This window comes from Pseudopodoces humilis, chromosome 1, assembly GCF_049639895.1.
Source record: "Pseudopodoces humilis isolate 2021_Gansu_Grassland_sample_001 chromosome 1, ASM4963989v1, whole genome shotgun sequence".
In the NCBI taxonomy this organism is placed as follows: domain Eukaryota; kingdom Metazoa; phylum Chordata; class Aves; order Passeriformes; family Paridae; genus Pseudopodoces; species Pseudopodoces humilis.
The window spans coordinates 760150-781763 of NC_142200.1; the positions used below are offsets into that span (position 1 = coordinate 760150).

The 21614-nt window shown below is 50.0% G+C and overlaps 1 protein-coding gene across 2 annotated transcripts in view; it reads right to left on the reverse strand.

Annotated features, from left to right (window-relative positions):
* The window catches only part of ARHGAP39 (Rho GTPase activating protein 39), a 99803-nt gene that overhangs the window by 31524 nt on the left and 46665 nt on the right, over window positions 1-21614 (reverse strand). For both annotated transcript variants that reach the window (XM_088060739.1, XM_014262232.2), the window contains exon 2: window positions 7155-7586. In XM_088060739.1, coding sequence (XP_087916865.1) covers window positions 7155-7586 — 432 coding nt within the window. The remainder of the gene's footprint in view (window positions 1-7154; window positions 7587-21614) is intronic.

Sequence of the window (21614 nt, forward strand, 5' to 3'; positions counted from 1 at the left end):
TTCCCGAATCCTTCGGCAGCCGCCGGTTTGTCCATCCCACGGCTACACCTGGCCTTGCTGAGCTTCAGGAAGTTCTTCCCAACCTATCCTTGATCCATAGGATCCCTCGGAGCTCCAGGAGCTTGTCTGGAGATGGGAGTGGCTCCGCAGATTATTGATAAGAATATGGATCAGGAGAGGAGCTGGGATCAGCCTGGGAGGAGCCAAACATTGGGAATGAACCTTCAGTCACCACCCTCCAAGCCGGACAATCCGGTTTTTATCCATCAAATTGTCTCCCTGTCTGGATAAGGGATACATCCAAAGCCATTCTGGGACACTTTGAAGTCAATTTTCCATGAATAAAGATGATTTTCCATGAGAAAAGATGATTTTCCACTAATAAAGGTAGTTTTCCTTTAATAAAGATGATTTTCCGCAAACAAAAATGGTTTTCCAATAATTAAGGTGATTTTTCCAATAAAAAGGGTGATTTTCCAATAATTAAGGTGATTTTCCATAAATAAAGATGATTTTCCATGAATAATGATAATTTTCCATGAATAATGATGATTTTCCATTAATAAGTATGATTTTCCAATGAAAAAGGTGATTTTCCAATGAAAAGGTGATTTTCCACTAATAAAGGTAGTTTTCCTTTAATAAAGATGATTTTCCACAAATAAAAATGATTTTCCAATAATTAAGATGATTTTCCAATGAAAAAGGTGATTTTCCCACTAATAAAGGTGATTTTCCGCTATTAAAGGTGATTTTCCATTAACCAAGATGCTTTTATACCAATAAAGTTGATTTTCCCTTAATTTTCCCTAAACTACAGCTTACAAAGCCTCCAGCACGGACACAAATTTACACCTGGCACCTTTATCCCGGGAATCTCTGGCAAAACAACAAAACCTAACGAATTTTTTTTAAGAAAAATCAATAAATCCAGTAGTTTGGGTTTTTTTTTTTCCGGAACAGGAAGTGGCACCATTCCCCAGCTTTTGGAAAATCAGGGAAAGTGAGCGGCCTGAAATAGCTCAGCTCCATGGCAAAAGCCAGGAATAGAAATGAAATCCCAGCTCCAAATCCTCGGCTTTAATCGCTGCCCTTCATACTCTTAATTACAGCCCCCGCTTCCGATAAAACTTCAAAGATGGTTTTCTTTGGAATTACGCAACAGGAATTTTGGGGCGGCCGCCGACGCAAGCGCTCGGAGGACTTAGGCAAATATCTGCCTAATCCGGAGCTGTGTTTCGCAACGGGAAGCAGGGAATTCAAGGAAAGGATATTAAAAAGCTTCAGGCCCCAATTTCCATCCCAGCTCGGAGCAAGAAATGCCGGATATGAGTGGTTTTTTTTTTTTCTGGGAAATATTTGAGGATGGAAGGAGGGAGTTCGATCTTGTTTGGGTTATGCCGGGAATGTGTTTTCCACCGGTTATCCCCAAATATTTCCTCGGATGGTTCATCCCCCCCTGCCAGGAGCTTCATGATCTCAATAAAAACTCAAGGATCACAGCGAGGACTTGAATTAAGGAGCCAGGAGAAAGAATTTAAGGATGTTGGAAGTCTTTTCCGACCTTAACAATTCCATGGAAAACTCACCCGGATGAGTGGGATGAGACCCGGCACTGTTGGAGCAACCCCAGTGCTGGAAAAGGGGAAAGGAAGTTGAAATCAAAGGAATTTTGGAGCAGGAAAACCTCCCGTGGGGGGAAATCAGATCTTGGAATAAATTTGGGAATGCTGGGAGATCCTATCAAAGAATTCCATCACGCTCTGACAATGCCCCATCCCTGGAAATGTCCAAGGCCAGGTTTGGAGCAACCCAAACTGTTGGAAGGGACCTCAAAGACCAAGGAATTCCGACCCCTTTGCCACAGACAGGGACATCCAACGTCACTCGGAGCTGGATTTTTGGGTGGGAATAAGCCAAAACCAGGGATAAAACAGCACAAAAAACCTGAATTTGGGATCCTTCCCAACATTCTGCCTCAGGGTCTGGGAAACTGAGGACCTTGTGGAACCAGGGGAAGAGGCAGAAGAAAAGGAATTTTCTGGTGATCCTTAAATTAAAAAAATCTTCAGGACAACTCAGCTGGGATGGATCCGGCTCCTTCTCATGGATTCCGGGAGAGTGGGAAGAGGAGATAATTCCAAGTCCCAAGGACAGGAATCCTTGGATTGTGCAAGGTGTGTCCAACAGAGGTGAAAACGGGGAAAAAAGCAAACACCGGAATGGAATTCCCAGAAAAACTGTGGCTGCCTGGAAATGTCCAAGGCCAGGTTGGATGGAGCTTGGAGCAACCCGGGATAGGGGAAGTCGTCCCAGGGGGATGGAATTGGAAAAAGCGGGGATTTGTTGCCACAGGCAGCAAATAAAAGGGAGAAAAAAAAAAATAAATCTGAATTTCAAGAATTCCAAGAATTCCCTCCAACATTCTGGAAGGAATATTCCCTTCCAGAGCTGGATTCAGGGATTGGGATTCCTCGGAGCCTGCTCCGAGGGCAGGAAGAGCCCGTGGTGGTTTTCCGCGCCACCGGAAGCGGGGGGACATCCTTGTCCCGACCTCCTGCTCTGCCCATCCACCCCATGGATAAAACATTGGGAAGAGAAGGATTTCCAGTGGAATGTCGTGGTCTGGGAATGGGATGAAGTTCCCACAGTGCTGGAGACTGGAAAGATGGAGAAATTCCAGACCATCCTCTTTGTCGTTAAGGGACTCCAGTATGGGAGCAAAAACTTCATCAAATCACGGAAATTCCATGGAAATTTCATGGAAAAACTTCATCAAATGCTCAAACCCATGGTTTGGGTTGGAAGGGAAAATCCCTCTCCCAGATTGCTCCAACTGGCCCTTGGACAATTCCAGGGATGGGGCAGCCACAGCTCCTCTGGGAATTCCATTCCAGGCCTCACCACCCGCCCAGGGAGGAATTCCTTCCCAAATTCCCATCTATCCCAGCCCTCTGGCAGTGGGAAGCCATTCCCTGTGTCCTGCCCCTCCATCCCTTCTCCCAAGTCCCTCTCCAGCTCTCCTGGAGCCCCTTCAGCCACTGGAAGGAGCTCCAAGGTTTCCTTGGATCCTTCTCTTCTCCAGGTGAACATTCCCAGCTCTCCCAAATTCCTCTTGGCTCCTCAGAGCAGTCCAGCTGGGAAAATCCAACATTTGGGTGACGAAAGGCCGGGAATTCCAAGCCTTAAGCTCCTGCTGGAGGCAGGACATGGGGAAGGAAGGATCCTTGAGGATCCTCTCCGTGCCACGGTTCTTCCGCGCCGCCTTCCGGAGCGACTCCAAGTCCCTGGTTTCTCTTCCTTCTTGTCTTGGAGGAAGGCTGGGAATCCCTGCCGGGACCTGGAAAACCCTCGGGCAGCAGATGCTGCGGAGATTTATGTCATTGATCCACCTGTTTTCCAAACCCAGGCACGGCAGGCTCTTCCCAGAGCCTCCCAGGAAAGGAAATAAATGGAGAGAATTCCAAGGAAAAATCGTGGGACACTCAAATTGGGTATTTTAGAGCTTTGAGGCATCTTTTATTCCACAAACCTGCTTTTTTTGGGATCTTTTGGAGTCAGAAAATGGCTGCTGGTTGTAAGGGGGGTGTTTTTGATCCCGGAGAGCTCCAGAAGGCGCATTCCAGGGACTGGATTTTGAGAGAATCCCCCTTGGATATTCCAGTCCAGCCACACTAAATCCGAGAAGATTTTGGAACTGGGACACGCAAAAAAAAAAAAAAAAGTGGGAATTCTGAGGAATAACTTGGGCACAGTTTCCCAGCAGATGGGATCTGGGTGAAGACCCCTCACATTCCAAGATTCCTGCATTTTGATCCAAGGAAAACACACCTGATGGCCAAAAATCCGCTTCCTTGTCCTTCAAGCTTCCACTTGGAATTCCTCCTTGGAGAAGCAGTGGCAGAGCTGAGTTTTCCATGGAAAAGTCTTCTTTTTCCCTGCCTGACGCCTTCCCCAAGGATTTCAAGCCAATAACCTCAGACGTTTCCCGACGGCGTGGAAAATCCCAGCGACCTGACACAAAATCCAGCCGACGTTCCCGCTCCGAGATTTCACGGCTGTCAAGTCACGCTCCGGAGAAAAGCCACCATTTTAAGACAAGTGTGGAAAACTCCAGGAAAATGCTGGAAAATCCCACTGGGAATGCTCTGCTGACCACCGAGACAAGGCTGCTGTTGAGATCCCAGGGTTGATTCCCGAGCTGGATCCGGCTGCTAATTAAAATAAATCCCACCTCACCATAGAAGCGTGAGGTGATTCCGATGGGATCCAGGTGCTTGGCAATGTCAAATTCCCTGTGGATTCCAAGGGCTGACAGGTGGGATGGAACATGGATGTGAGGAATGGATTGGGAGCAGCCTCCAGCATCTCCAGCCAAACCTGGAGATGCGCTGGTTCCTAAATTTTAAGGGAAGTTCCGGGTGTGAATTCCAATAAAAACCGTCCCGCTTCTCCCGAATTCCCTTTTCCAACCAGATAAGCTGAGCTTATCCAGAAATATTTAAATAAGATTTCATGGGATAAAACCTGGGAGGTTCCACCAGAAAACCTCTGGAGCTGCTTCCCAGCTTCTTCTGTGAGAAACGCAACCGAGATCTGGGAAGGCACTCATGGAATCATGGAATGGTTGGGGTTGGAAGGGACCTTCAAGATAATGGAATTCCACAGGGAAACCCTTCTGCTATCCCAGGTTGCTCCAAACCCTGTCCAACCTGGCCTTGGATGCTTCCTGGGATGGGGAAAATGTGGGAATGGAGTTGTTTTTTTTCCAGCCAGGATATGAGGATCAAGCCATGGTTGTGCCGAGCCAACAGGACTCATCCCTGTCACTTCCAGGGATGCAGGTGGAAATTCCAGTCAGCAGGAATTTCTGCTCCCTCTAGTGGCATCCAAACTTGTAAAAATTTTTATTAAATTTTTAATGCTCCAAAACCCGGGATCTGCTCAATCCCAATCTCTGGAAAGGCCAAGACCTGGAATTCCTGGAGATTTGAGGACACACAACCTCCCACCAGCCAAAGCCAGCCCAGGGCTAAATTCCTTTTCTCTTCCAAGATACTTCCAGGGATTAAACCTTTTTATTTGAGAGTCCAGTCCTCCTCCTACCTGATCCAGAAGATTTGCATCCCATAATGGGAACGGGAACGTGTGGGGGGAGGACACCAAGGATTGGTGACCTGGAATGTCTGTGCTGGGTCTGATGTGGGAATCCCCCCAGAGAGCTGCTGATCACACCTTGGGAATGATCTTTTTTTCCAGGAAACTCCTGATCCCACCTCGGGAATGATCCTTTCCCCAGGAAACTCCTGATCCCACCTTGGGAATGATCCTTTCCCCAGGAAACTCCTGATCCCACCTCAGGAATGATCTTTTTTCCAGGAAACTCCTGATCTCACTTTGGGAACGATCCTTTCCCCAGGGAGCTGCTGATGCCACCCCTGCTCTTGCAGCAAATCCCAGGGAATTTAAAATCCATCTCCCTGATCCTTGTTAACCCATTTGGGAATGGGATCCTGCTCCATCAGCATCTCCTGGGATCATTTCCCACCAGGAAAGGGGGAATTCTGCCCCTCTGCCCCGCTCAGGTGAGGCCCAACCTGGAATTCTGCATCCAGCTCCAGGATCCAACGGCAGAAGGATCTGGAGCTGATGGAGCAATTCCAGAGGAGGCCATGGAGATGCTCCAAGGGCCTGGAGCCCCTTTGCTCTGGATAAGGCTGGGAGAGCTGGGAATGTCCAGCCTGGAGAAGGGAAGGATCCAGGGAAACCTCAGAGCCCCTTCCAGTGCCTGAAGGGGCTCCAGGAGAGCTGGGGAGGGACTTGGGATAAGGGATGGAGGGACAGGACACAGGGAATGGCTTCCCACTGCCAGAGGGTGGGGATAGATGGGATATTGGGAAGGAATTCTTCCCTTTGAGGGGCTGGAACAGAATTCCCAGAGAATCTGTGATTGCCCCATCCCTGGAAATGTCCCAGGCCAGGCTGGACAGGGCTTGGAGCAGTCTGGGATGGGGGAAGGTGTCCCTGCCCATGGGAAAGGATGGAATTTCATGATTTTTAAGGCCTTTTCCAACCAAAACCATTCCATGATTCCGTGACTCTGTAATTCCATGGCTGATTCCACATCCACCTGCAGTGAACAACCCCAAACCCATTTCCCTTCCCCAAATCCCCCTGCCCCACGAGAAGCCCCCATTCCCAGGCTCAGAGATTCCATCAGAGCCTCTTCCAGGACCTTGGGAAGGTGGAACCTCCCCCGAGGTGCGGAGCCGAGGCCGCCTCTGATGTCCCACATGAAAGCACTTGCTGAGCCGGGAATTCCTGTTCCCATCCAGCCGCAGTTTCTGGGAGCAGGAGTTGGGAACGGGAATTCCGCCCCTGCTTGGTCTCCTCAATCTGGTCGGGTCCTTAACGCGGTCAAAAGCATCAATTAAGAGAAGACAAATGTATTAATTAATGACCGACCTCAGGTCACCCAGAAAAGCTGTGGCTGCTCCATGCCTGGAATTGTCCCAAGTCAGGCTGGGATGGTGGGAGGTGTCCCTGCCCATGGCAGGAGGTGGAAAAAGATGGATTTTTAAGGCTCCTTTCCAAGCCAAACCATTCCAAGATTCTGTGATTTGCAGCTTTCAAGCCATAAAAGATGGAATGACCGGAGAGGAGCGACACAAACGTCTCCGAATGTTGTCCTTGGGAACTGAGCACTGACTCCCTTCTCCTTCCCGAGGGAAATTATCCCTGCCAGGAGCTCCCCAGACCTGTGGGACAAGCCGTGGTTGTGGCATGAATCATCCCGACTCATCAGCCCAGGGAGATTTTATCCAGGGAAATCATTTAAAACCACGTCGGGCTTTAAACGCGAATTTCCAATCCTAAAAACGAATTTCAGAGGACGAGAAATTATTCCTTTAAGGAAACTTCCTGCAGGGAACATCTAAATTGTCCCTAAGGTGGAGAAACACCTTTTCCTGACATTTTTCCCTCTTCCTCCTTGTTTTTTGGAGAATCCAACTTAGTGGAGACCCACCAAGGGTCGAGCTGGAGGAACCATCCACAAAATATCTTTGCCCAAGATCCGCAGCATGCCGGTTGCTCTTGGAGACCACCAGGACTGGGAATTCCCGATTTTTCCCCCCCACCCATCCCACCTTTACCTTTCCGTTTCCTCCTTCACCACGGAATACTGGCTGGACTGGCGGCTCGACCGCTGCTCCTGCACCTTCTCGTTGCCTTCCAGCTCCTGCTCCAAGGATGAGCTGGTGCTTCCCTCCCTGCTGACATTGCTGCTCCTGCCGGGGCTGTTTTCCGTGGAAGCCCGCGGCGACTCCGTGTTCTGCTTCAGCGTCTGCAGCTTGGCCAGCGGGATGATGTCACAGTTCTGGGGACGGTGCCACACCGTCCTCTGCGTGGTGGCATTGTAGTAGTAGAAGCGGGAGGTGTTGGGGTCGAAGAGCTCCCACCACTGGTTCTCATTGGTGCGTTTGATCCGCACGCCGGCGGGGGGGTCCCACACGCACTCCCCCGTGATCAGGTTGGCGTACATGCGCTCCCGGGTCCGAGGCTCGATGATTTCCACCCATTCCAGCCTGGGAAAGGACAGGGAGAGAAGGGAAACGTCAACCGAGCCATCTTGGAAGGTCACCCAAGCCACCCGATGATTCTGTGATTTGATGTGAGCACAGGACGGAGAAGAGTGACTTCTCAACTCTTCCTTCCACCCCCATTGAGTCTCCCGTTCCCAAGATTTGATGATTCCCACCCATTCCAGCCTGGAAAAGAACACGGAGAGAGGGAAAATTCAACCAAGGTCCCTCCCAACCCCAACCATCCAATGGTTCTGTGATCAACACTCGCAGCGAGCATGGGATGAAGACTTCACAACTCTTTCTTCTACCCCATCGAGCCGCACAGAATTATTGACACAAAACAGAGAATCTTCCAAAGGGTTTCCAACCAATCCCAGATTTTCAGCTCCCAGGGAAACCCAGCAAGTCTGCAAAACACACGCCCTGTGTCGGAGCACCCCAATGTCCACCTGGGATCATGGCGTCCAGCCCTAACCCTTGGAGACCCGTGGATCAAAGCACATTCCATGAAGGAGTGGGAAGGACTGGTTGGAATCACCAACCTGGAGATGAACTTCTGCACGACCACCCTGCAGCCCGGCGCTGCCGCCCACATCACCAAACCCGGCAGCACTTCCCAGAAAAACTCCAAAATGATGGACTCCACCTCCCCAGGTCCAGCTGGAGCAGCGCAGCTCCCCAGAACTCCAAAAATCCCAAACCCTCTTCCCTCTGTCCCGACACTGGGAAAAGGCGTTGGCTCTGTGGGTTCCAGCTCCGGTACCATCCCAAAACCACCGGTCCCAACACACCCGGGCTGGGTGACGACCACGGGCAGCACCAACACCGAAACCTGATGGTGGCGGGGATGGAGATGGTGAGGGCTGAACAGGCCCAACCGTGTCCTGGTCTCCATGGGAAGGGATGGAATGGGAATGGGAATGGGAATGGGAATGGGAATGGGAATGGGAATGGAATGGGAATGGGATGGAATGGGAATGGGAATGGGATGGAATGGGAATGGGATGGGATGGTCCCATGGGATGGGACACCTCCCCCCATCCCAGGCTGCTCCAAGCCCCGTCCAACCTGGTCTTGGATAATTCCAGGGATCCAGAGGCAGCCACAGCTCCTCTGGGAATTCCATCCCAGCACCTCTCCACTCTCACAGGGAAGAATTCCTTCCCAGTATCCCATCCATCCCTGCCCTCTGGCAGTGGGAAGCCATTCCCTGTGTCCTGTCCCTCCATCCCTTGTCCCAAGTCCCTCTCCGGCTCTCCTGGAGCCCCTTCAGGCACTGGAAGGGGCTCTGAGGTCTCCCTGGATCCTTGGCTTCTCTGGGCTGGACATTCCCAGCTCTCCCAGCCTTGCTCCAGCCCTTGGAGCTTCTCCGTGACCTCCTCTGGATCTGCTCCAGCAGCTCCAGGTCCTTCTGCTGTTGGATGTAATATTCCAGGTGAGATCTCACCTGAGCGGGGCAGAGGGGCAGAATTCCCCTTTTCCTGCTGTCCACACTGTGGGATGTGCCCAGAACATGGGGAATTTCCTGGTCCAGAGCACATGGATGCATCCTGTGGAGATCCTCACCCACCAACACCCCCAAAATTCCCCAAATTCCCCCTCCCCAGGGCTGCTCTCCATCCTGTTCCCCCATCTGCGTTCTCCTGGAATTTCCCTGACCCCCTCACTCAGAAACACAACAAAAGGGATTTTTGGGATCATCCAGCAGCAAACGGGAGCTTAGAAATTCCAAAGAGGATTAAAAGAAGTCGCAATCCTAAGAAACAGAGAATTCCACCCCAAACACTGCACTTGTCACCTCTGGATAATCCAGAGGGTACCTGAGATGTTCCGGGATCCGCGTCTTTATTCAAATTCCTCTTTTTTTGCGTGGGTTTATGTAAAAAAAATAAAAATAAAAAATGGAAGGAATTTAATGAAATTATTTGGGATTTATCCCCGCCTGCTTTTCCAAGGCTTTTAAGGAACGTCTAGAAATAGATGAGGAGGAATAAAAAGCTAAGTGAGGCTTATCAAGGAAGGTGCCACTTAAAGCTGACACATCCAGGGAGTTAGACAATAATGGATCACATGGATCGCATCCCGACGCCTTTCCCTGGGAATGAATCCCTGGAGGCTCTTCAGAAATCCCCTATTTGAAAGAAAAGAAGTTCCTGGAGGGGGGTCCCAGGTGTCAGCCTGGCCCCGAGCCCTCAGCTCATTTTCCAATGGGATTTAAACCTCTGGATGGAAAAAAGAGTGGGATTTTCAGGGTGTGGGCTCCCAGCTTGGATCAAACCTCCCTAAAGGGTGAAAAAGTGTTCAACTCCTCTTGGAAAAGAGAGGAAAATCCACGATTAAGCTTTTCCATGTAGAAGAGAGACTAAAAGCAGTGGGAGGGGAGTCGATCCTAAATCATGGCTCGTCTCATTCCGTAAAACTCAGATCCGATCTGGCATGGAACGGCCGCTGGAAACCACTTCCAGATTTGGAGAACCGGGATTGGCCAAAGAACCGGCCAAGGTGGCCAGCGGCACCAGTGGGATCCTGGAGTTGGAAGAAGATTCCAGGTGGAGTCTCACCTGAGCAGGGCAGAGGGGAAGAATTCCCTCCTTTCCTGCTCTCCACTGGGAATTTCTGGGATGTGGTCACACACAGCCAGGTGAAATCCCATTTTTTATCAGTTCCTGAGGACAGGACGGAACATCCGGCAAAATCAGAGCTCAGGACCCAGGCGGATGCTCCAGCAGCTCCTGGCCTCAATCCGTTAACCACACAAACACCGGGAGCTGTGCAGTCCGGAAGAATCCGGAAAAGAATCCTGCAATTCTGCATTCCCTGCTGGAAAAAATGCTATTCCAGGACAGTGGGAGAAGGCTGAGCCTCTGCTCCGTCCTGAATCAGCGACAATTCCAGTGACGGAAAAGCGCTGACCCTAAAGCCACCTCAGGGAAAAGCCAACTCCTCCATCAACGCAAATCCGTCGTTGATCAGCCCCGGCCACTGCTCATTCCTTTCTAATTAAATAAAAAGAGGAAAAAACCCAGCTCTGGGAGGCTGGAGCCATCGGATCCGGGCGTTCACGCGGCGCTGCTTTGACGGAGAAGGGATGTGACTCCCTGGGCAATGTCGGGAGAAGGTTCAAGGGCGGCCGAGGCAAAGAGAAGATGTCAGCAGAAATATTATGGGATGGTTGGGAGGATCATGGAGTCATGGAATAGTTTGGAAGGGGACTAAAGGTTGTGGAATTCCATGGGTAGGGACACCTTCCCACTATCCCAGGTTGCTCCAAGCCCCATCCAACCTGGCCTTGGACAATTCCAGGGATGGGGCAGCCACAGCTTCTCTGGGAATTCCATTCCAGCACCTCACCACCCTCCCAGGGAAGAATTCCTTCCCAAATTCCCATCTAAACCTCCCCATTTTTAATTCCAAACCCTTCCCCCTCATCCCTGTTCCTCTGAAAACCTGAAGCCTCAACTCTGGATAAAGCTGATCCAGCTTGAACTTAATTTCCATCTTTTTGGACAGTTCAGGAATTTAAAACAACTCCTCCAAATTCTTCCCTCCAGGTCTTTGCTTGGAGCTGCTCCTTTCTGACCAATATCCTAGGAATCCATGTGAAAATCTGATCCCAGTTCTCTCTGATCCCAAGAAACGCCTGCTCAGCTGTTTTTCCGGCTGCAGCAATCAATAAATTCCAAATTATTTTAGGTGTGGAATGCTGGGAAATTTAAACTCATCCTAAGCCAGGTCGGCCCATGGAGTTAATCCCGGAGCCAGGAGCGACACCGAGGTGACACCGAGGTGACATCGAGGGAGGGGTCAAGTCCCAGGTGGCTCTGAGGCCAAATTGACTTCAGTGATACAAATTCCAGCTCCTTAAAACCCGGTTTAAACCCAGGCTGGAGTGGGATTGGAGAAACCTGATCCAGTGGAAGGTCAGGCTTGATGACCTCCAAAAGCCCTTCCCACCCCAACCCAACCCAACCCACTTGATGTTTCCATGATCCTACAAAACTTTAATGACCTTGTTACCATGAAAATTCAAAAAAAACTCCATTATCCCACAAATTGTGGCCGGTTCCTCCAAAAGATCAACACGAGGAGGTTTTTTTTTGTCAGGAAAAGCATCTCCAAAGGCTGATCCAACAGGAAAAACCTCTGGATGTTGATGATGATGGAGAGTTTTGTCCCTGCTTTGCTCAGCAGTTTCCCGGCTGTTGACTCTCGGGAACAGGCGTCAGATCGATCCCTGAGCAATGAAATAAATCCATAAAGGGCTGAGCAGAAATCTGGGAGCTGATCCAGCTCCTGTGAGAGCTGGGATGGGAAAAAATCCAGGGCTGGGAATGCAGAGATGGGAGAAATTCCAAGGATGGAGATGTTGAGGTATTTAAAAAAGGAGGGGGAATCATTAATTAAGGGAAAATCATCTTAATTAGAGATGCCCCATCCCCTTGGAGCAGCCACAGCTTCTCTGGGAATTCCATTCCAGGGTCTCACCACCCTCACAGGGAAAAATTCCTTCCTGATGGGAGAAGCCTGGGAATGATGATTCCCAATTTAACACCATTGAACCATTGAATTTCACGGAACCATGGAACGGTTTGGGTGGGAAGGGACCTTAAAACTCATATGGATATGGGTGGTGACACCTTCCCCCATCCCAGGTTGCTCCAACCTGCACTTGGACACTTCCAGGGATGGGGCAGCCACAGCTTTTCCAGGAATGCCATTCCAGGCCCTCACCAACCGTCACCGTAACCAAATTCCTTTCCCAATATCCAACTGAATCTCCCCATTTTTAGCTTCAAATTCCCAACCTTGACATGAGCAGGTCCTTCCTCTTTCCACCAGCATTCCAAGGACTTTGAGGGTCCTTTTTCCTGCTCCGTGGGGGGGTTTGAAGGCATCTCAAGACCTTTTGTTCAACCCTGCACTGTCCCCACCATCCCCTTTGCCGTTGACCGCAACGATTGGAAAACCATCGGATATTTAATTGTCCTGAGGGAATTTAATAGCGAAAAAGGAGTGGTAGGACTCCAAGGATCATTTATTTATCCACAGACCACCAGAGATCCAAATCTGGGACATTCCTGCTTGTCTGGAAGAGGCGGAACGCAGGGATAACGTGGCCTGATGGATCCGACGGCCTCAGAGCTCAACTTCCCGCTTTGATTTGCTGGAGATACCAAACCCCAGGATTTGCAACTCGGGAATGATTTGCACTCCAAATGACACCCCCGGAGTAATTCCCGGCCCCGGTTAAACCGGGATAACGTGTCCTGGGATGCGCCATGGCTTGGAATGCGCTCTGGGAAAGCTCCAGGCTGGCCAAGCTCTTCCTCAGCACTTTTGGGAGCCAAACCGTGGAGGAGGAATTTTTTGCACTGGGATGAAGCTCCCGGATTTCTCTGCCAGCTTGGAATTGCAGCTCCTGCCAGCTCCTTCCTGAAGGAATAAATATCTGGATAATTTTAATATTGATCTTCCGATGGATCTGGGAATTGAGGAGGCCTCGCTTGAGGTTTGGTGCTCGAGTGACTGAGGGTGGCTACAAATGGAATTCATGGAATTACGTCTTCCCTGAATCTGGGCAAACTGTGAGGAAATCCATGGAAAATGAGCGTTTCCATTCGCTGATTCCGCCGGAGAATCAGGAGATGGAACCCAAGAGGGAATCTGATGTTTCCCAGCATTGGATCAAGCACCATCCAAAGGCTCCAAAACAGTGATGTTCTACGAAATCCAAAACCCCATCCCTGCTGCAAATTCCCTTATTCCACTGGGAATCAAAATCCCCGAGATTCGGGATGAGATTGAGCCCCACAAATCATGGAATGGTTTGGGTTGGAAGACACCTTCAAGACCATCTCACACAACCCCATTCCATGAGCAGGGACACCTTCCACTATCCCAGGTTGCTCCAATCCTTTTCCAACTTGCCCTTGGACACTTCCAGAGATGGGACAACCTCAACTTCTCTGGGAAGTTCCACAAATCCCACCCTCAGAGGAAAAGAATTCCCAAAAAAGCCTTAAAAACAACCAAAGACTTTTTCAGAAGAGTGAAAACTCCATTTTCTCGTTATTCCTAAAAAGCACAGTGAAGAAGAGGAGCAGGGAATGATTCCATGCCTTTTTTTCCCCGCCTTTAATTGGTTGCTAAAAGACAACTCCAGGAAATGACTTTCCATAGCTCCTAATTAAGCCGTGGAATTCGGCAACGCAGCCAAATCCCATAAATAGGTTCAAAGGAGAATTAGACAAGTTCAAGGAGGACAAGAGCTTTTAAATGGGATATTCCAAGGTTAGGAAATCCCCAGGAGCAGGGAAGGATCACCCTGCTCTGCCCTGGGTGGTTTTCCCCTTTTTTGGAGGAATTTTTGCTGTGGAGAACGGAACGAAGCCACAGAAAACATTCCTACCCCTCCCATCTCCCACCATCCCGCTTTGCATCCGTGTCTTTGTCATCGTCCCATCCCTTCCGGCCTGGGGGACACAGGGATAAGACTCCCCAAAAAAAAAACCCTGGAGGCTTTCAAAGAGCAGCTTCAGAAAAGGGAAAGGACGGATTTTTTTTCCTGTCTTATCGGAGCATGCGCTGCCGCTTTCCGACGCTCCCGATCTGAACTTCACAGCGCCGGCGTCTCCTTTAAACTCCGAGGGAAAAAAAAAAACAACCAAGGAATTTAGGAAGCTGCCGGAGAGCTGATAAGGCAAACAGCCCGGGATGAATGGAGGATCCGCATGAAAGCAGCGAAATCGCCGGGATGACCTCGAGCCTCTCAAAGGAGCTCTGGAATTTTATCCGGAGGCTTTTGTGATCCGATATCTCTCCCGACGCCAATTAATCACTTTTTTAGCCTCTCACCTTATTAAACCTCAGAGAGGTCAAGGGCTTGGGGATATCAGCCCTGGAAAAGTTTGGATTTAAAGGGAAGAGGGCGAATGAGGACAGAAGGATGGGAATTCTTTTTGCCGAGGGGTGGGAGAGGGATCGGGACTGGGATTGAGCTGGAGGAGTCGTTTCTCATCCCAAAATGGTGGGAGAGGAGCTGGAGGACACCATGGGATGGGATGGGATGGGATAAGGGAAAAAGAGGAGCTGGAGATCCCAGGAAGAGGCTGGGGGGGTGCAGGATGCCCATCCAACATCTTTTCCGAGGTTCTGGGACAGCATTCCCAAAAAAACCTCGGAGTTTTTTAATGGATAAGAAGCTGCATGAACTGAAGATGCTCCAGAAGATCCATTATTCCAGGAGAATTTTGTGATCCATTATTCCAGGAGAATTTTGTGATCCATTATTCCAGGAGAATTTTGTGATCCATTATCCATGCTTTTTTATAAATCTTTAGGCCTTCGTTGGTTTCTACCCAAACCAATGCCAAGCCAGATCCAAACCAATGGATTCCACCAAAAACCTTGGATCCAAATTCCGCCCTTCCAGTCAAGAGAACACCCTCCTGTGACTTGTCCTCTTGGAAAAGCCACCTTCCTGGCGTTTGTGGGGCAATTTTGGGATGGGAAGAGCCGGTTTTCCAACCTCTGAGGTGGGACCGGGTTGGGTGAAGCTGGAGCAGATGATTCCAATTTTGAGGCCGGATCATTTTGGATGGTGGCATTCCATGAAATCCCACTCCTCAAATCGGCTCTAATTTGCTCCCAAATCCCTAATTTTCATTCCTGAACTTCCCAGGAGTCGGAGTGAAGATTATCGGAGTGGGGCTTGCCAACACTGATTCAAATGCTTCCTAAAAATCCGTAATAAATTAATCGCATTTTGCTTTTCCAGTCGGAATCTTCTGAGGAAAAGATGATTAATGGGAATAAGCTCTTTGGAAATGGGGAATATTGAGAGGAATGCTTTGAACTCTGAGCCAAAATCCCGGGAACAAGCAACAACCTGCACCTATCCGAGAAAAACCCAGAGTGACCAGAATCGAGGGAAAAAAGATTCCCCCCGCCCAGAAAATTCCTGCAGGAAAAGGAATTCCGCCAATCTCAGGTGTCTCCATTTCATATTCCGCGTAAAGAAAAATATCAGGGGCCTGAAATCCAATACCACAAAAACTCCTGGCTAGAAAATTCCATAAAAATACTGGAAAGGATGTTATTTTTCCTTATTTTTCCAGAATTCCTGGTGTTTTTGCTGCCGCCCTGTGAGACGGATTCAGGAATCACCCTGGCTCAGCTAAACTGACTTTTTTTTTTAAATTCCAAATTTTTGCCCTCTTGGATCATCACGACACAGGGAATGGCTTCCCACTGCCAGAGGGCTGGGAAAGATGGGATATTGGGATGAAATTCCTCCCTGGGAGGGTGGTGAGGCCCTGGAATGGAATTCCCAGAGAAGCTGTGGCTGCCCCATCCCTGGAAGTGTCCAAGGGCAGGTTCGAGCAATCTGGGATAGTGGAAGGTGTCCAGGGGGACTGAATGGGATTCTCCCTTCCCACCCAAACCATTCCATGATTGAAATCCCTGATTTTCCCCTAAGGACGGGGGGTTTTTAAGGGGAAAAAAAGGCCAAGTTTGGCTTTTTGGGGCAGTGGCAGCTGGGGGGAGGCAGAGAGGGAGAGGAGCCAGGAAAAATTCCGGTGGCAGCTGCTGAATCCCGACCCTTCTCACCACATGTCCAAAACACCCTTTCCTTGAACTCCTAATTTTTAACTCCTTAGGGAAAACCTCATTTCCATAAAAAAACTTCCGTTTGTCCCAATCCCCAGGGAAAAAGATTCAGTTGAAAGCTTTAAAATTAAAAAGGTGGAGCCTGGATGGAGGAAATGTCAAAAAGTCACAGAGGTTGGAAAACAGCAGGAAAAGGACAAAAATTCCAGCAAAACAGTAAAAATTCCTTTTTTTTTTTTTTTTTTTTTGTGAATTCAAGAGGAATCAAAGCATTTTATGGACTCAATATAAGGAAAATAAAATCTAAATGCACATCCTTAAATTAAATTCCCGAATGGAATAACTTTAAATCCCAGTTCCAGGTCTGCCTTTCCCAAGATTTCCCACTGGGACGAAAAAAGGGAATATTTGAGGATGGCAAAAAAACAAGGAATAATCCACAACCAACCTAAGGGAAAAGCAGCACCGAGGAAAAAACTTGGAAAAAGTTTTGTTTTCCTTGCTAATCCCAGCCCCAAGCAGAGGAAAACAAGTCTCGGAGCACATCCCGTGCTTTTTGGACTCCAAAATATTCATGGAATGAGGTCGGAAAAGGAGCAGGGAACTATGAACAGCAAATCTTAGTTGGAGAGAAAAATATTCCTCCTCCTCCTCCTCCTCCTCCCTCCTTTGCCAGAGCCACAGCAAACATCGGGCACAGCTCCTCCGGGGAGGGTTGAATTCCTTGGAAATCCTGAGCTGGGGCTTTGGAATGGTTTTTCCTTGTCCTCGGGAAGCGGCAGCTGACGGGGAGCAGGTGATTCCGAAGCCACCTGTCGTCATTTGATTCCCCCACCACAGCTGGGATCGGGATGAGGGAGGAATCCAGGAGGAGGAGGAGGATTTGGGATGAAAAACAAGGAATCCTTGTTTCCCCAGGACATCAACTCCGTTTAACTCCTTGTGGAATTCGATCCCTAAAAAATAAAAGGTCCCTGGGATGACTGGAGCAATTAGAAGGTGGAAAATGAGATGACCTTCCCCAGGTCGCCTCCTAAATATCCAATGACCTCCCGCTCCTTCTCCGAGAGGGAGAAAAACACGGAAGCAGCTCTCCCCCTCTTCCCGACAGCGCTGCCAGGATATTTTTAGGACTGGGAGATAAGGCTGGAAAACATTCCAAGCTCCAAGACGGGTGCTCCAGACAGCAAATCCCATTTGGGAAAAGAACTTCCCCCCCCTACACACCCCCCCCACCGCCGAGCGGAGACATAAAATCCTTCAATCCTTTGTAGGAGGAAAATTACGGGATCTGCGCGGCTGTCGGAGTTTGTGCTGCTCCCTTACTCCCAAATCCAGAGAAAAAAGAGTCAGGATTCTTCCTCTGGACATGAGTGGGGATGAAAATCAGGGGGAATATGGAGGGAAGCGCTGGTTATCCGCACGGAAAGCGGGCCATATGTTCCGTGGATATAAATCGCTCCGATAGCGTGACTCGTGCCTGGGATCCGTGATCCGAGGGCTCGGCACAGTTGGTGTGGAATCTGTCATTCTGGCGGAGGGGAAGGGAGGTGGAAATGCAGGATTTCCACCAGCTTTTCCCAAACTTTTTCTCCTCATCCAGGAGAAATACTGATCTGCGCATTCCCGCTGGAGCTGTGGGAAGTGGGAACAGAGGGGGAATTCTGCCCCTTGGTGAGCCCCACCTGGAATTCTGCATCCAGCTCTGGGGTCCAAGAGCAGAAGGACCTGGAGCTGATGGAGAAATTCCAGAGGAGGCCACGGAGATGCTCCAAGGGCTGGAGCCAGGCTGGGAGAGCCTGGAGTCCAGCCTGGAGAAGGGAAGAGGAAGAGCCTCTTCCAGTGCCTAAAGGGGCTCCAGGAGAGCTGGAGAGGGACTTGGGACAAGGGATGGAGGGGCAGGACACAGGGAGTGGTTTAAACTGGCAGAGGGAATTTGGGATGTTGGGAAGGAATTCTTCCCTGGGAGGGTTGTGAGGGGCTGGAATGGAATTCCCAGAGAATCTGTGGCTGCCTCATCCCTGGTAGTGTCAAAGGCCAGGAACTGGAACACTCTGGGATAGCAGAAAATGTCCCTGCCCATGGAATTCCATGATCCTGAAGGTCCCCTCCTGCCCGAAGCATTCCATGATTTTGTGCTGCTGTTAAACCACATTTGGAGCATCTGGAGTTTGTCTCCAGAGCTTTGGGAGCTACTAATGCATCCATCCTCACATTCCAGTGGATCCCAGCGGATCCAGTTCCCTCTGGATGCTGAAGAAAAACACCTCCAAAAACCATCCCTGGAGCTCCGAGGGTTCCCACAGGGAATAATGACGTCATTCCAAAGTTTTAAAGTGAATTCAAACACACCAAATCCAGGACTACACCAGCTCATAAACTCCAAGGAAAATTCCAAACAGGCCTAAATATCCTTGAAACTTCAAAAAAACCTCCTGGAATGCCAGAAATAAATGTGGGGGGGTTTTTTCCCCCCCAATCCATGGATTAAAACACGGGTATTTCACTAAATCAGGGAGTTTAATAACCAACATTCCACCCAGAAATGCTCCTTTGGCACCGAAATCACGCAAGGAACCCAAACACTTCCATGTTCTGCCACTCCTTGGAAGGAACTTTGCCGGAGGAATTCCCAAAGAGCAAAACCTCATCCCAAACCCACCCCGGGAGAGTGACTTGGCAGGTGCGGGAGCATCTGCTGCTTCCAGAGGCTCCTCTGGCAGGAGGAGCGGATTCCAGAGGCTCACACCCATTGGATACTCCTCAAAACTTGGCCTGGATGGGCAGCGAGGACGAGGAAGGCTCCTTTTCCACTAAAAACCTTGGATATTTGTGCTACGGGAGCTTCCCTACGCACAGGAGAAAAGGAAACCTCTGCGTCCCAACCGGAGTGGGAAAAGGGGGGAAGAAATTTAGGATGAAGGATGAAGCAATTAGGGAAAAGAGCATCTTTCCCAAAAGAAAAACCAAAAACCAGGAAAGCTGGAACACCTCCTCCTCCCTTTTCCAAGGTTTTTTATTCCAAGCGGGAGATGGGAAATTGCTTTTCCCCAACACCGTTTCTCCCTGTTTCTACAACCGTGATTCCCTAATATTTTAGGATGGATTTGGAGGTGGCCTGGGCCATGTTTCCTTCCTCACCCGAGCACAGGAAACTTGGAATTCTCCCATTTGGCGTCCAAAATCTGCAAATTCCAAGGATGGATATCTCCCCACCGTTCCTGCAGACCAAAAACATGGAAAATGCCCAATGGGAGACCCCTCCATGCTGCAGCCGTGCATCCCTTCCATGGAAAATCCTGTTTTTCCCTTCCTCACCACCCCTTTAGGTGGAGAGGATCCATTCCCAGCCTCTTCTCCGGGCTGGAGGAGCTCGTTAAGAGCCGGCGTTAACGCGGCACCCTCTCAGAATCCGCAGAGGATCCATCTGGGAGAGGCTCTCCCTCACTCCCAATTATCCGACGGTTGGGACATTCCAGGAATGATCCGGAGGCACCATCTGGACCGGAGCTTCGGCTCCTCGCCACAGCCACCCCCAGAGCCCTGGATGCTCCTCACGGAATCCGGGGGAGATCCCAGCGATCCAACTTTTCCGTTCGTTGGGAATCCACAGAAATCCCTGCTGTCCAAAGGAATCCATACGTTGTTCTGTTATCTCCAGCAGGGAGAAAAGCAGGAAAAATCCATCAGGGAGGCTCCCAGATTGTCCAGCATGTGGAAGCTGGAGCCATCGCGTTCCTGTTCTCGTGCCGTGGTCTCCGTTACCATTTTTCCGAGGGTTTTGTGGGCAGGAATCCCATCTGAAGGATTTAGAGCTGTTCCTGTGTTGTCTCCAGCCTGGAAAAATTTGGCTTCACCCTCCATATTTCTCCTCCCTTCTCTGGTGGTGCTGGGTTGGCCGATGGGAAAACTGGGGGGACACGGGAAAAACGGCCAAGGAATGTGGGAGGTGGAATAAACCCATCCCGGTCATCACAGGGAGTCATGGAATGGTTTGCGTGGGAAGGAATATTAAGGATCGTGGAATTCCACCCTTTTCCATGGGCAGGGACACCTTCCCCCATCCCAGGCCCCGTCCAACCTGGTCTTGGACATTTCCAGGAATGGGGCAGTCACAGATTCTCTGGGAATTCCATTCCAGACCCTCAAAGGGAAGAATTCCTTCCCAATGTCCAATCTATCCCTGCCCTCTGGCAGTGGGAAGCCATTCCCTGTGTCCTGTCCCTCCATCCCTTATCCCAAGTCCCTCTCCAGCTCTCCTAGAGCCTCTGTAGGCTCCGGAAAGTTCTCTGAGGTCTCCCTGGAGCCTTCCCTTCTCCAGGCTGGACATTCCCAGCTCTCCCAGCCTGGCTCCAGCCCTTGGAGCATCTCCGTGGCTTCCTCTGGAATTTCTCCAGCAGCTCCAGGTCCTTCTGCTCTTGGATCCTGGAGCTGGATGCAGAATGCCAGACAGGACCTCACCCGAGCAGGGCAGAGGGGCAGAATTCCCCTTTTCCTGCTTCCCTGCCATGGGATGAGCCCAGGACACTGGGAATTCCTGGGATGTGAGCGCACACGGATGGGGAATTTCCTGTTTTTTCACCCACCAACACCCAAAATTCCTTCTCCTTGGAGCTGCTCTCCATCCCTTCATCCCCCAGCCTGGATCCAGGAAGGAAAGAAAGAGCTCCTCCAGCAGCAGGAGGGGTTTTCCACACTTCATCCTTGTTCCAGAGAGAGTTTGGGATGCTGAAATCCCTTTTTTCTTTTTGTCAAAGTGGAATTCTCCAGCCGTGTGGCAAGAATGACAAAATATTCCGGAGTTGAAGGGATCCTCTGGAGAACAGCAGGAGGAGAAGCCCACGTGTTCCCCTCCCCTTAAACCTCCTGCAACCTTCACATCCCAAAATCCAAGGAATTTGTTGCAGCCACCTTGGGGTTTCCTGGGAGCCACTCCCTCAATCCCAGCTCTCGGTCTCATTTATGGAGATTTTGTGTCTGTCCCATTCCATGGGATTGCCGATCCAACATTTAACGCTTGACAGCTCCGAGGATCCGAGTCCTCCGATTGGGAAAAAGTGCCATTAAATCCTGTTTTCCCAGGGTTTGGAAGTGGGCTGGGCACAACCAGGTTTTTCAACAGCTCCATGCTGGTTCCAAAATTATATCCATGGCTCAGGGCTTTTGTTCCTGTTCCTCCTCCTCCTCCCCCGAAATTCTGGAAGAGCCACGTGGGAATAAAAGAGCCACGTTTGTTAATTTGGGATTAAAAACAAAAGAAACGGGGAAAAAAAATCACAAAGGCCTCCAACCTCCTGGATTTTCCATTCATCCCAAGCTACTCCAGGCTCTGCCTGCTGCTGGGTGCTCTCGGAGAAAAGCATTCCCGGAGCAAAATCCGATGGTTCTGTCGACACCGCCCCAAAAATTACCGCAGCG